This window comes from Pygoscelis adeliae, unplaced genomic scaffold (genome assembly GCF_000699105.1).
Source record: "Pygoscelis adeliae isolate BGI_AS28 unplaced genomic scaffold, ASM69910v1 Scaffold38, whole genome shotgun sequence".
In the NCBI taxonomy this organism is placed as follows: Eukaryota; Metazoa; Chordata; class Aves; order Sphenisciformes; family Spheniscidae; genus Pygoscelis; species Pygoscelis adeliae.
In genome coordinates, this window is record NW_008825614.1 from 2656605 (window position 1) to 2671106 (window position 14502).

At 41.0% G+C, this 14502-nt stretch overlaps 1 protein-coding gene across 1 annotated transcript in view; it reads right to left on the reverse strand.

Annotated features, from left to right (window-relative positions):
- RASSF8 (Ras association (RalGDS/AF-6) domain family (N-terminal) member 8) overlaps positions 1-14502 on the reverse strand; it is a 52467-nt gene that overhangs the window by 11363 nt on the left and 26602 nt on the right. The window contains exons 2-3 of the mRNA XM_009333005.1: positions 12559-12754; positions 10932-11050 (exon numbers count right to left, since the gene is read on the reverse strand). Of these exons, the coding sequence (XP_009331280.1) occupies positions 10932-11050; positions 12559-12661 (222 nt within the window). The 5' untranslated portion in view covers positions 12662-12754. The remainder of the gene's footprint in view (positions 1-10931; positions 11051-12558; positions 12755-14502) is intronic.

Here is a 14502-nt window from a genome sequence, read left to right on the forward strand (position 1 = left end):
GGAGGGCGGCCCCGTCCCTCCCGCAGAGGGGGCAGCGCGATTCTTGGCGCCTTCCTCTCGCGCTACGGTAATGCGTGCTCCTGCATCTACCGAGCCGAGCACAGTGCCTACCCGTTACCTATCTCAAATGTAAATTATCTCAGGACAATCCTCTCCTCTCCGCATACAGCAGCAACTGCACAAGCGAGACCGATTTACACTGCACAACTCCGCGGCTTTGGATTTGAAGACTTGAAGTCAACGAAATTAAAGCAAGTGACCTAGCGATGCTGGTATCTAGCGAAGAAATACATCAAATATACATCTCCAGAGAAAAAAACCCCAAGAATAGAAAGAGTTCCGCAACTTGTACACAGCCACATAGAAAGATCAAAATTTGGAGACGATGTATTTGCTTTTAAATTGTATCATCGATCAGAGAGGCAACGGCTAATGACTGACTAAGCCTTAGTTCACCATCTTGTCCGTCCCCCCCTAGTTAGCCGAGACACCGGGTAAAGCCGGCTCACGGCCACAGCAGCATTATGCCTGCTGACATGGCCTGCGGCAGCGCTGCCGATGTGACAAACCTTCACGGCACAGAACACAGGGACGAGAGCGGCAGAGGCTGCCTGAATCGGAGACGAGCAACTTGGGCTCCCTGCACAGACTCCCCATCTGTTAACAGCAGCTCACAAGTGCCCCCTGGGGTACACAGCCCTCAGGAAGAAGTTCGAATCCTTTAGTAACTTGTCGTGATGTTTTCTGACCTCTATATTGACAACTAGCTGTACAATGAATGCAATATGGTTTACTTTTAGGGTAGGGGGAAATACAACTTGCCTCTACAGCTCCATTTGTGCTGCTACCAAACATACTTCAATTCAGCTTAGCAGTCTTTTTCCTCTGAGACCCCTTATAGGATGCTTCAAATGCTACAAAAACACAGCATTTGAGGTTTTCCACTATTTTTAGTTTTTTCTAAACACTCTTACTACTCTGAGATACAGCATTCTCCAAATGTAGAAGTTTCCCTTACCATGAAAGAGACTTCACTTAAAAGCCACAACATTGTTTACAAAAAGATGTGAAAGACCAACTGCTTTTAAAGCATGTGATCCTGATGAATTTCTGAACAGCTCCACAGTTGCCATTAACCTTAAAAACATCGTTAGCTATTTTAATGAGTTATGTATATCCATTTCCATGATAGATCATCATTCAAATGAGGATTTATTTCGGCACATTAACGCCTAACATATCTGTCATATATGCAACTATGGAGTGGGGGACTTGGCATAAAGGTAGTTATCAGCAGTAACCCATTTGATGCATTTTCTTTCCTTACGCCACCCGCCCAACCACTGCACTTTTCCCAAAGGAACAAAAATATCTTAATCTCAGGCTGGAGATCTGCCTCCGGCCTCCAACCACAACACTCGCACAGACTCCCCACCTCAAATTTGTAGGAGACAAACTCTACTGTGGTGATTAACACACTATGCGCGCCCCCCCCCCCAAATCTGATATTGTCAGACCAGCCTTATAAAGAGCTACCCGGGATATAGCTACTGTGTTGGAAATGGTTCCTCTGATCTCACTTTCTCACAATTAGCTCTTGATGCAAAGAACAACAACAAAAAAATCAGCTGTACAGGCACCGCCTAGAAAACAGGCTGCTTTGGCTGCTGGGTCATACTAGCGGCAGTTCGCCGGCCAAGTTAAGAGACCAAAAAGTCCGTGTTCACTTCCAAGTTAGGAGTGAGAGCTCAAAGAGTACATGAAGATTTGACTGATAGAAGTCAGCAAAACAAGGCAAGCAGCATGGGAACAGCAATCCACCCCCCCAAATGCCTATAAATAAAAGGCTTGAGGTAAGCACTGGGGGGGGGGAAAAGAAAGGGGAGGGGGGAATCTATCAGCGTACCAACATGCTTGGCTAACACTCTCAGAAACAGATTTAAAGTTTATTATAATAAAGTACTTCAAAAACAAGTTTACTACGCCAAGATACAAAGTCAGAGATTTTTGCCAACCCACAATATTGTTCATTGATCCATGAAGATTTATAGTTTGTAGTAGGCATTAGTGTTATTATAGGAAAAATAAACCTAGTCCTGTTTGCCGTAGCATACTAACAATAAAATCCTGGAGAAGAAAAATGAAGTAAAAAATATACCACAGAACCCAGGACAAAGGTTGCATTTTACCACTCTATTTTGCTAATCTGAAAAGCTTTCAGCTTGTAATCATGGTAGTGCTACTAATGTTCTTGTTCTGTCAGAAACAGCCAAGTTCAAAGAAGTCTTGAAATTGTAAACAAGAGTACGCACCACTAGGGGAGTGATCAGCATGCAATTTCTATTCACTTTGCTATTAAATGCACTACTTAAAAGAAATATAACAAGAGGCAAAAAAAAGAAAATGGGGGAGGGGAATAAAGCTAACAATCTCGACCAAAAGTGAATTAAGAAATTAAGTGAGGCACTCGCCAAGAACTACTTCTATCTTAGCTTAGGGGTCCAAATCAACGTGCAGTCCTAAATAATGAACTCAGCACTCCAGACCCACATAAAGTGTTTTGTAGAAGTAATACTTAATACAGTTCAGCAACCACACCCAGAGTGCAGTACTAGTCTAAAACAAAGCTGTCCTTATCCGAGATCATTACCTAGGTTTACTGTATTCAGGCTATGTATGACACGGATTAACAATACCTGGACAACCACAACTATGGTGTTTGCTTGCGTTAGAAGGGATTAATTCACAAATGAAAGGGTGAATGAGTTAATTCAAAACTAATGACAGAATATTTCAGAACACAGGCATCCTTAGAACAAACTGCTCATTTCATGTGTTACCATTGACAAGGAGAAAGCAGGTTGCTTGGGTTGCTGACAAACAACAGTTCAACGCCTGCATGCTGCTGCCTTGTCTCGTACGTTGTCCATAAGCTTTCTGAAATAGAGATTGTCTGTGCTTATACAGCACCTGGCAGAACCCAGTCCTTCCTCATTCATGCAAACCTTATCATTTTAAAAATTAGCTACTGTTGCATCACGTAACATGCCCCACATCAGCAGTGTATGACATTGATTAAACCATACTGTGTTTTTCCCAATTGTATATTTAACACATTGAATCTCATACAGATTTATGAAGCATTTCCAGGTAAAGTTAGATGAGCAGTTAAGTAGCCAATTCAAGGAGCTGCCAAAGCACAGCTTTAGTTATTGTACCGATGTTCACAATGGGTATGCGCCTTGTTAGTGGATCCCTTACAACTTCTGAAAACAAACTTTTTTTTAGAACACATTAGACCTATCTTTTCTTCTTTTTTTTCTTTTAAATATTTCCATCAAAGCCTTGCACCAATGAGAATGCTAGAGAAAACAGCCCAGACAGCCCCAAACAAGCACCAGCAGTGCTGTTCTATGGTTCCCTCTTCAGAAAACAGCAATTCAGGGGCTGGAGAGAAGCACAGAGCCTCTACACCCCATTCACTGCGTAGCTACTTCTCATTAACATTCTGTGCTGACCCACTAACCATATAATGGTCCCCCACACGGACCATATGATACTACCACCTCAAAACAATCACCAAGAATTTGTATCTGTTTCGCAAGACAGCGAATGACAAGCTATAACAGAAGCAGGTATATATTTACATATATAAAGCACACTGCATCTGCACAAAGGGCCAGTGTCAAGGTGTCCTGGTTTCTGCTGGGATAGAGTTAATTTTCTTCCTAGTAGCTGATGTAGTCCTGTGTTTTGGATTTAGCATGAGAATGATGTGATAACACACCGATGTTTTAGTTGTTGCTAAGCAGTGCTTATACGAAGTCAAGGACTTTTCAGCTTCCCACACTCTGCCAGCGAGGAGGTGCACAAGAAGCTGGGAGGGGGCACAGCCAGGACAGCTGACCCAGACTGGCCAAAGGGACATTCCATACCATGTGATGTCGTGCTCAGTACATAAACCGGGGGGGGTTGGCCAGGGGGCGGTGAGCGCTGCTCGGGGACTGGCTGGGCATCGGTTGGCGGGTGGTGAGCAATTGCATTCTGCATCACTTGTTTTGTATATTCTTCTATTATTATTGTTATTATTATTATTGTCACTATTTTACTTTATTTTATTTCAATTATTAAACTGTCTTTATCTCAACCATGAGTTTTCTCACTTTTGCTCTTCTGATTCTCTCCCCCATCCCACTGGGATGGGGGGAGTGAGCGAGCGGCTGTGTGGTGCTCAGTTGCCGGCTGGGGTTAAACCACGACACAAGGTTAACAGGTTAAGTTTACACCTACAGCTACCTAAGCATACAAACTTATCACAGGTTCTATTAATACAGGAACATCTTCAAAACAATCTTTTATTTTAAAAGTGAGAAAGACATGAAAAAAGGAAATATATGGGCTCTAGAACACCGATGTTCTGATAGCCTGCAACTAGCTGTCACGAGTGGATTGAACCCGGCTCTAATCCCACTGGTTATCGCTTGATCAATGAGACATTAAAGAGCTAACTACAGCCAATATCCTGGATCAGCCGCTGCTCTGCTGTACAGCGAAACAGCAAGCTCTGGACCCAAGTGCCCATGTCATGTGCCCAACGACTGCAGTCTTAGTTTGGGATTGATGTAATTTGGTAATTTAAACACAGATTCCATTACAATGAACGGTGATTAAACTAATGAAATATAGGAACAAGGTAATTGAACATTTTTTTTAGACTCTCAAGAGGCGGACTTTTAAACTACACTCCATGAAGGTAGTAGGACCCATATAACTATTAGTCACTTTAAGCTTCTCTATATGCTTTAGTATTTGCAGCTGACACAGTAGACAAGAGTGACTGTTGCTGCTGCCAAAAGTCAAAATGAAATTCCAAAGGGAAGTTGCAGTAGCAGTGTTTCTCATGCAACACTTTTGGCAGGACTGTAACCTCAGGTCACCAATACTGTTTTTCAGGACAGAAATGATTCATCTGTTTTCTCCCTCCCAAAAGTGCATCACCCTCTACATGCAAAGCATTTCAGGGACAGGCACTACATTTTTTTTGTATGCAGGTAGCACGATACACCATGTAAAAACATATCTGTGCCTTATCTTTCCAGTCAGGCTACAAAAGTTTATTTCAAGCACCAAGTAAGATCCGTCTTTCACTAAGTGTCTCCCATGCTTCACAGCCAGGACCTACAGCAGTGAGTCGATGGAAGCAGGTGAGTCATTGCCCTAGTCTCATACTATTTCTGGGAAAGGTGGCTAGATGAGCAGTCTTAAACATTGAGGTCCCTCTCCTTCCCTAGGGAAGGGGCTAGGGTGGGCAAGAGCAGGCCTTTGTCACTAGAGGTCATAGAGAATCATAGAATAGAATCATAGAATCATTAAGGTTGGAAGACACCTCCAAGATCATCGAGTCCAACTGTCAACCCAACACCACCATGCCCACTAAACCATGTCCCTAAGTGCCTCATCTACCCGTCTTTTAAATACCTCCAGGGATGGTGACTCAACCACTTCCCTGGGCAGCCTGTTCCAATGCTTAACCACTCTTTCAGTAAAGACATTTTTCCTCACATCCAATCTAAACCTCCCCTGGCGCAACTTGAGGCCATTTCCTCTCGTCCTTTCGCCAGTTACTTGGGAGAAGAGACCAACACCCACCTCGCTACAGCCTCCTTTCAGGTAGTTGTAGAGAGCAATGAGGTCTCCCCTCAGCCTCCTTTTCTCCAGGCTAAACAACCCCAGTTCCCTCAGCCGCTCCTCATCAGACTTGTTCTCCAGACCCCTCACCAGCCTCGTTGCCCTTCTCTGGACACGCTCCAACATCTCAACATCCTTCTTGTAGTGAGGGGCCCAAAACTGAACACAGTATTCGAGGTGTGGCCTCACCAGTGCCGAGTACAGGGGCACGATCACTTCCCTAATCACTTCCCTAATCATGCGGTCTTGCTCCCAGTTTCTCCTCTTTCCCCGAGACTGCCAGGATGCTCTTGGTGCCAGGGGAGTTGCTCTCTGGCAGGCATACTCCTAGCTCCCATTTTTCTCAGGGACCCCACCACCTCTGCTGCTGCACAGCAGCTGTGCCAAAGACCTTCCCTGCAAGGTGGCACTCTGGACAGAGTCTGAAAAAAGAAAACGCAACCTCTGTCTTACACGCAAGTTTTAAGACAGCCAAACTAAAAAGGAAGCTGTACTAGTCTTGCTCTTGAGCTAAATCTGAATTAGCGCGCCAAACTCACAACAGTGCATAGTGAGAATATACATACTGTTGCCTGTCTGCGTGCAGGTTTCCATGGAGGTAAAGCCAGGTATTCCAACACATGCTCAAGCCAAACCAGACTGCCCCAGGGGGCCACTGACAAATGTACCTGCTCCCCAGCCTGGATACAGCTTTCTGACCACCTTGGTTTCCCAGAGATAGCCCTCTAGCCCTAGGCAACTGGATGCCGTCTTCCTTAACAAGGCAATACAAAAGAAAAATAATTTTACATGGGTAAAATCTTGTAAGAACTCTTAACATGTGAAACATGGGACAAAATACTCTGCCTTACCAAAGGGGTGACAGCAGTAACTCCTGAATCTTTAACAGCACTGATAGAAAAGTAATTGCTGGCAATTTTAATAAACCCAGTATGATTTGAACTCAGTATCTTTGAAATATGAAGCTGACATTTCATTCATTACGTGATACTTAAGTTAACATCCGTAGCAATTTAAAAAAATAGCATTCTAGCAACCTGAGAACTCATTAAATACCCAAGAAAGATTAAGAGTAAAAAACCCTTTAAAATAGAGGTTAGAGCTTGCGTTACTCAGATTTCTTAACTCATGCTGTATTTTGCACACACATGTATGCATACCATAGAAAACAATGAAAATCAGAGGAGGGGTCCAGCCCCAGGAAAACATGCCCACAGAGATATACAGGCCCAGGTCTAACGACAGTGAGAGCGGTCTGCTTAGTTCACTAGGTCCAGCTGTGCTCACAACGTGATTATGCGTCTTTATCAGGACTGAAGTCTTAGTTTATTACTATTATCCTTTCGCTCAAAAAAAGTGTATACAAGAGTTTATCATAATCTGACAAAACAAAGCACTTATAGTCATTTCATCCTTTTAACTGCCTTTCGCCTAAGCACCCCGAGGTACCGCACTTATTTTAGACCCATTTCCTAAATAGGTAAAACAACGCGGAGCAGCAGTTTGGCCGCAGTCAAACAGCAAGACATGGCAAAGCAGATAAAGCAGCCCAGGTCTCAGTGCACATGCCACAGCTACGCTAGACATACCACATCATTAGAGGGGGCAACAAATCATCCCACTCAAGCACCATGCCTTTCAGCAAGGTTACTGTCACTAGATTTCTGAACCAGAAAGTTTATATGACCACACCCTGGGATCACCACAGCGTGCAGCTTTCTTGTACTTCTTATTAGTCCTCTTAATGTTGCTATTTGAAGCAGCAGAGAATGAAATTTTGGGGTCAAAAATAACACAAATTTTAAGTGATTCTTAGCAGTAAACTACATGATTATTTCAATGTTTTAAAACTTTAGTTTGTACACAACAAGATTTGTTCCCTTTTTCTAATCCTCTTCAGACTCGGCGCTATGATTCAATTCAACCCCAGACTCTTTTCTCTCTCTCAAAGCGTCTGACAGCCAGCTCTGGCACTTGCTTTAGCAGAAATTATTTGGAGGAAGGGACGAACATAAGAAGACACAACAATGAAGTGGTGTCATTTTTCCCGATACTACTCTGGCTGAGCCTTACAACGCTGTAATGCATGTTTGAAACAGCAGGAACAAATCTGTGCTTTATTTTCATAAATACACCCCATTTATCTTTGAGGAAAAATACTCAACTGCAATAAAAAAATTGACAGCTGCATTTGTTTAATTTTAAAAAGACACAGCTGTACTTCTTGTTCAGTGAAGTGTTGCTCATATTCTCCTGATATTGTGCTACAGCCAGAAAACCAAAATCCACAGCACTATTTAAAGCAGGTCTGCCATTTTAATTATTTGCCACAGAAAATTATGGGGAGGGCAGAAAACAGAAGTGCACTTCGGTAAGAAATTCAAGCTTCACGTCTCTGGACTGAAATATTCTCTTTCTAGGAAACAAACATGTCATTCTGAGTACAGAAGATGCACTCTAGTCTCCAGAGGGAAAAGAAATCACAATAAGTGCAGTAAAAATCCTCACAGGGGCTGGAACTGGGAGAACACTCCTGAAGAAACCGGGCAAGTATATTTGTGACTGCGCTATTCACCACCATATTCCTTTGGAAGATTTTTATTTTTTAGATTTGAATGGAAAATAAGTAAAAGCCAATTTAAAAAAAAGAAATCTCCCGCAGCAAAACTACATTTGCCTAAACTATCAGCTACCATGATTAGCTCACTTTCTTGTAGGATACCATCTGTTTTTCCCCTCAGTATTACAATGAGTTTGAGAGGAGCCACTACGCTCACACACATTCGACTGTTAAGTAGGACTTTGCAAAACAGACCCCGGACTGGATTCACCAACTATCTCATCATACATACAATTGAAAAGTATCAATAACTTTTTTTTCACTTGTTTTTCAGTTGCCCAAATTAAGAAAAGGAATCAAAATGAGCAAGCAACATTTATATGAAGCCATTCTGGCATGATTTTCACAGAATGCACAGGAAAGCTAGTAGAAGCAGAAAAACAGGCAGAATTTGCTGTGAAATATACATTTTAAAAATAGACAATGATGGATGTGATAAAATCTAGCTCATCTCTCCTGGCAAAAATATTTTCAAAACAAGACTCATGGTTCTGCATTTAAACTGTGTGCTGTGGTATATTTTTACATTTTGGTGAGGGCTTAGTTTCTCATTATGAAATGATCACTTCTCTTATTTGTATTATAAGGCCAAATCTTCCTCTTTTGTAATTTGCAAGCAGCCTGAGTTAAAAAAAAAAAGAAATAAAGCAGCCCTGGATAAAACTCATAAAAGGTAATATCAAGTGTTCCTCAAGATCCCAGTGGGAGGTGATTTCACTCTCTGGAAACTTGTAACTGGATAGTTTTATGCCTGTCTTGAACAGAATTCCAGAGACCCTCCCTCCAGCTAAGGCATTTCTAACTCATTCTAATTTAGAGACACAATCAATTACAGTATCCAAAATGACATCCAATTGATATTATTCTCTCTCACATTCATTAAAATATATACATGTATTTTTAAAACAAGCTTTGCTGGGATCCCTGAAAGAGACAACTGTCTCTTTTCGTTTTAAAGAATGTTTATTTGAGACTTAATTCAAACCCTTTAACCTCAAACAAGAAGTTAAAAAAACATAATTTGTACAGAAACTTGGAGTAGAATCAGTTCCTATTCCTCAACGATCAAGAGATGGGCAACAGGGGAAGCAGATCATAGCACAAGAACAGGTAACACAAATGTTATCCATCAGGAGTACAACCTCAAAGGAAGAGACACATCCAGGCCTTTCCACTGAAAGAGTGAATAGTGGCAGATGCCAATTTGTAAAGAATAGGTCAAAGAGCGTTAAGCCAGGCAAGTTAAGTGACAGAACTCCACTGCCAAAGGATTAGGCCACACTTTGGGTATGGGACAGAACCTCCTACAAAGGGGCATAACCCAGCATGACTTGCTATTTTTGTTTGGCTAAAATAGCCCTAGAACATAAGTCCTTGTCTTTACATCTGGGTGGGGGGAAGAATACTTTTGTATCCTGAAGAAAGTTATTACTGAATTTCCATGGCATGAGGGGAGAGTTGGAAAGTAAATAGATGGAAACCTTTTTGTTGCTCTTATCACAGTGGGAGATCAGGAGACGTGGTCCTGCATTTGATCAAGTGACAGCAAAAGAAATTTCTTGAAATACAAGAAATGCCATTTAAACATAAGGAAAAAAAACCTCTTACTGCAAGGGTGACTGAACACCGGAACAGGTGGCCCAGAGAGGTGGTGGAGTCTCCATACTTGGCCATATTCAAAACCCGACTGCAGCTGGTCCTGAGCAACCTGCTCTAGCTGTGCCTGCTTTGAGCAGCGGAGTTGGACTAGAAGATGTTCAGAGGTGCCTTCCAAACACAGCCTATTCTACAATAATTTTGATTTTCCTATTTTCGAAATACATTGTAAAGCTTTACTTTCCATATCTCTAGAATAGAGGCACCTTCAGTTTGTCCATGAGAAGCTTCTTGAACTATGGATGTCTTAATCCAAGTATCTTCAGCTTGTGCTTTCTTCAGTGGATACAGCTATAAAGTAAGTTAATTTGCAGATATTCCAGACACTGCACTTCAACACAAATAATACACCTATTGCAGTCCATATTTCAGGCTCAGTGAAGAAGACTGCATTGTGTGTCTGTGTTGTATTTTTTAAGTCAAGGACCTAGCAATAAACTGTAAGACACGATGAAACAAAAGGAGCATCTCAAAAACTTTGCAGACAGACCAACAGACAGACAAAATAATATTGAGTCCTGCTAAGCTATGCGACTGCTGAAGGAGCCAGACTGCAAAGTGGAAAATAAGATCAGAGCCAACCAAGGAGGAAGCCAACTAAGACTGGCTACTTTCCACCACCAAATGTCAGGTGAGAGCTAGAGGGATACATTTTAGTAGATTCCCATTCAAATTCGAGGGACAAATATGCCTGGTAAGCTGGTACCTATAGCCAAATCAAAGGGGCAGGCATGTGGTTGCTTTTCTGATGAATGGCCTGACAGGAGGGTTGGGAAAGCCCTATCTGCCAAAGACACACAAGTGTAATTTATATGGTGTTTAATATTGTCCTAGCAGCCCCAGTGAGAAACTGGAGCGCAGTTACTCTAGGTGTTTTCTAGAGAGCATATTTGCCTCAGGAAGCAATTTCCAAAGGATTATCTTAATTTGGCTCTGGTTGCAACTGAAATTTATCTCCGCGTGGAACCAGAGTCGCATGCCCCAGATGAACTGATGACGTGTTACAGAAAAGGAAGTCTGCTGAGTTGACAAAAACTGTGTGTGTTTCCAAGACTGATGGAGTCTTTTCAGAGTTCAGGCTAATAACTGAGGATACAGAAAAAACAAGGAGTAATTACACGGGAGAACATTAAATTATTGTCTAGAACTGGGAGTCTGACATTTTTTGTTTTGGGGGAGGAGGCAAAGGAAACAGGATGAAAGAGATATTGAAAGCAAAGTAAAGAACAGAAGTCTATCACAACCAGTTTATTTATTTATTTTTTCTAAATATGTTACACTTAATCATTACTAGGAAATAATCGTACTAACATAATTGTATCTTAAAAAAACCTATAGGCAGAAAATGAAGTATGGAAGCAAGCAATTCATAAATCAATTAGCATTAAATGAAAAGCTGCAACTAACACAAACAGTAAAAGCACACTTAACAGTTAACCATTGAATACAAGATTTTAGAGACGTACTGACTTTCTACAATTTTTAAATGAAACTTTAAAAGGTATTTGATGCATATAGACAGAGTATACACATGCTAGCATTGTGTTCGATCCCCTTAAGATATAAAATAAAAAAAGTGCCAGTCTTCTACTCTATCAGATGAAAGTATATGGAAATGATGTTCAGAAGTACACATTCAAATAAATAAACATCACAGAAATTCAGAGAAATTGACTTCATGCTTATAGGTAGACTATCTAGTTGACATTCATGGCCCTAAGTTGGTTTTTATTAGAAAATTATTATTTTGCAATCGAGTCAGACTGCTAATACAATCTTGCAAAACTGCTGGAATACTGACAAATGCAAAAGCTAGCCCTTAAATTATGAATTTAATTTTAGGTAAGACATAGGTTTTAATGCCCAAATTTAAATAGTATGTAAAGCCAATTATAAAATTTTAGCAAAGATTCAGCATAGGAAGCACTGAAGGGATGAAGTTGAGGCTTATTCAGGATGCTTTCAATCACTGAGAAAGATCTGACAAGACTGAAGGAATGTTCCTTCTTGCAGTGGAACCTGAAAGATTCCACACACCCCCCCCCTCAACTGTTCAGCAAATAGCTAACGCTGAACAGACTTCAAGTTATGCTTTCATTACTACCGAGTTATGTGGCCTGCAGGAGTAAGAGGAGAGCTTGAAGGATCTATTTCGTTCATCTATACTATTCGCAGTATAGCTAGGGGTACTTACAATGCATATAATTTCAATGAACATCATTAGCTTGTGAAAGGCAACCAATTATTTTGCACTGCTTTTATATTCCTTTGGTACTCAAAACACTGACAGTTTAGCACCTTCCTTAGTCCAGGCTGTATTTACAATGAAAAACAGCAGCATATTATTATTTAGAGAATAAATTTGTACTGAATGGAAGTTTATAGAGTTCAAAGCATTTCTTTTCTTTCTTTTTAATCTCTCTCTGGCAGGTTAAAAATCAAAGGCTGCAAGTTTACACTGCAAGGTTATCCCACTGTGCATTATATGTTCATGCTCTACTGATATTCAGTGCAACCCCACCTCCCCTCGGTTTAGCTTAATAAAAAAAAGTTTCACCCCAGTTCCCAGACACCTAACTGACAGAGTTACTTACCAATGGCCTGAGCAAGGGCTATTACAACTTCCTGGCATGTTGTGACTTCGGTGACCCCACACACAATTCTCTGGACTCCATCCACCCATACTTTGAGCTCCATGGTTCACCAGATCATCCAAGAGCCATGAATGCAAATCAGTCAAGTCATACTTGCGGCTACACCAGAGAGAATGCAGCAGACTTCTCTCAGCAGCTAGAAGAGAAAAAAATCCTGGTGTTTATAGTGAGGCATTACAGATGTAAAAAGTTAACAAATTCACCTTAACATCTATTAGGTAGAAGAGGCAACACAGCCTCCTTGCTTTAAAAATAATAACAGGAATCAAACATCCCTTGCTTTAGCAATGTCTACCCATGCTGCAGACTTACCAGAAGTTTCATTACAGTTTATTTCCTAAAATATTCAAAGTTATCACAAAAAAAGCACCAAAAGAAATAGCATTAAACAAACACTCCAGAGTAAACTCGTAACAGTTTCCAGTAACAGGTGCCCCTCTTCCTTTACATACTGCCTGGATGTCTCAAGGGACTGGTTATAGACACTTTCAGTGTTTGTTCAATAATTCCTAGCAGGTAGTGGCGCAGGAGAACAAGGGGGAAATGTTTTTAATTACAGCCATCCGTGAGAGTCCAACCTTGCTCTCCATACAGAAGCAGCTGAAGGTTCTTGGTCCCAACAAACCTGTGCATTTAGTACCAACACCGGAAAACCCAGAAAGGAAAGCAAGCAGACAGATTGCTTCTTTCTTTCTCTAAAACAAGGAGATGCATCAGGGAAAGTGTTGTAGAAGTGGGTTAACCCCTGCCAACACTGTGCTGGTTCCGTAGGGAAACAGACTTTGGCTAAAGTTTATCCTGGATTTTTCCATAGGCACTGCAATGATACTAAACCAAAAAGCAAGCCATACCATCCAGTCTAGCCAGTTCTTGCTTTTGAGCATGGTTCTACTGCCTCTGCTGAAATAACACCAAAGTCATACCAGCTAGTATGGTGTACTAGCTCCCAATTTAATTTTAAAAAAGAAAATTCCCAAAGTTTGTATATGGAAAAAATGTTCAGAGGGTTGCTTTCTTCTGAAACGGAAAACATCCCATGAGTCCAAAAATCTCTTTCTGCACTCAAATACCAGGAAAACTTTGAAGCATAGAAATAAAGCTAGAAACCTAGGGAGTGAGGTTAGGACTTAGCAATCAGCCATTTGCCCTCCACTGTCTTGTTACCAACAGTCAAGCCGCTCAAGGTTTATCTGGTGTTAACTTCTAGATTAATTACTGTACTGAACTGTAGTGGTTTTGCTATGGGCACTGCTTTTGTAGGAGCCGCATTTCTTCTGCATAAAGAGATCCACCGGCATCATGGCTCACAAAAATTAATTTCTAGCTGGAACTGCTGAGATGCTGAATTTCATAAATTTCAGAGTAACAACTCCAAGATGACTTGTCTTAAGAATTAAAAAAAACCCCACCCTAAAACAAAACCAAAGACCAAACCACCAATAATGGTGATTTTTCTTAAAACAAACAAACAAACAAACAAAACCCCAAAAAACACACCACCATCACCAAAACACACCAAAAAAACCCACCCCACCCCAAAAACTGAGAGCGCTGGGTTATTTAAGCAGATAGAGGAAAAATAAATCACGATAATACAATAAAGGAAGCTCATGTATTCAGGTAATCCAATATGGATAAAGTAATAAAACTAAAGACAATATTTTTGAAGAATTAAGTACTAGGAAAATGGATAACACAGGAATAGAGTAAAAGAAATCTGAAAGTTATTTAGAGAAGATTAGTAAAGACAAGCAGAGTAGGGTTACACAAGAAACATGGAATCTGATGATGCTGATGGATTTAACAGAACTGCACGTGGAGGCAGAAACGATGCAGGAAAAACTTGGGAAGCAAATATTTAGTACAGTTCATGTTTTACAGTCT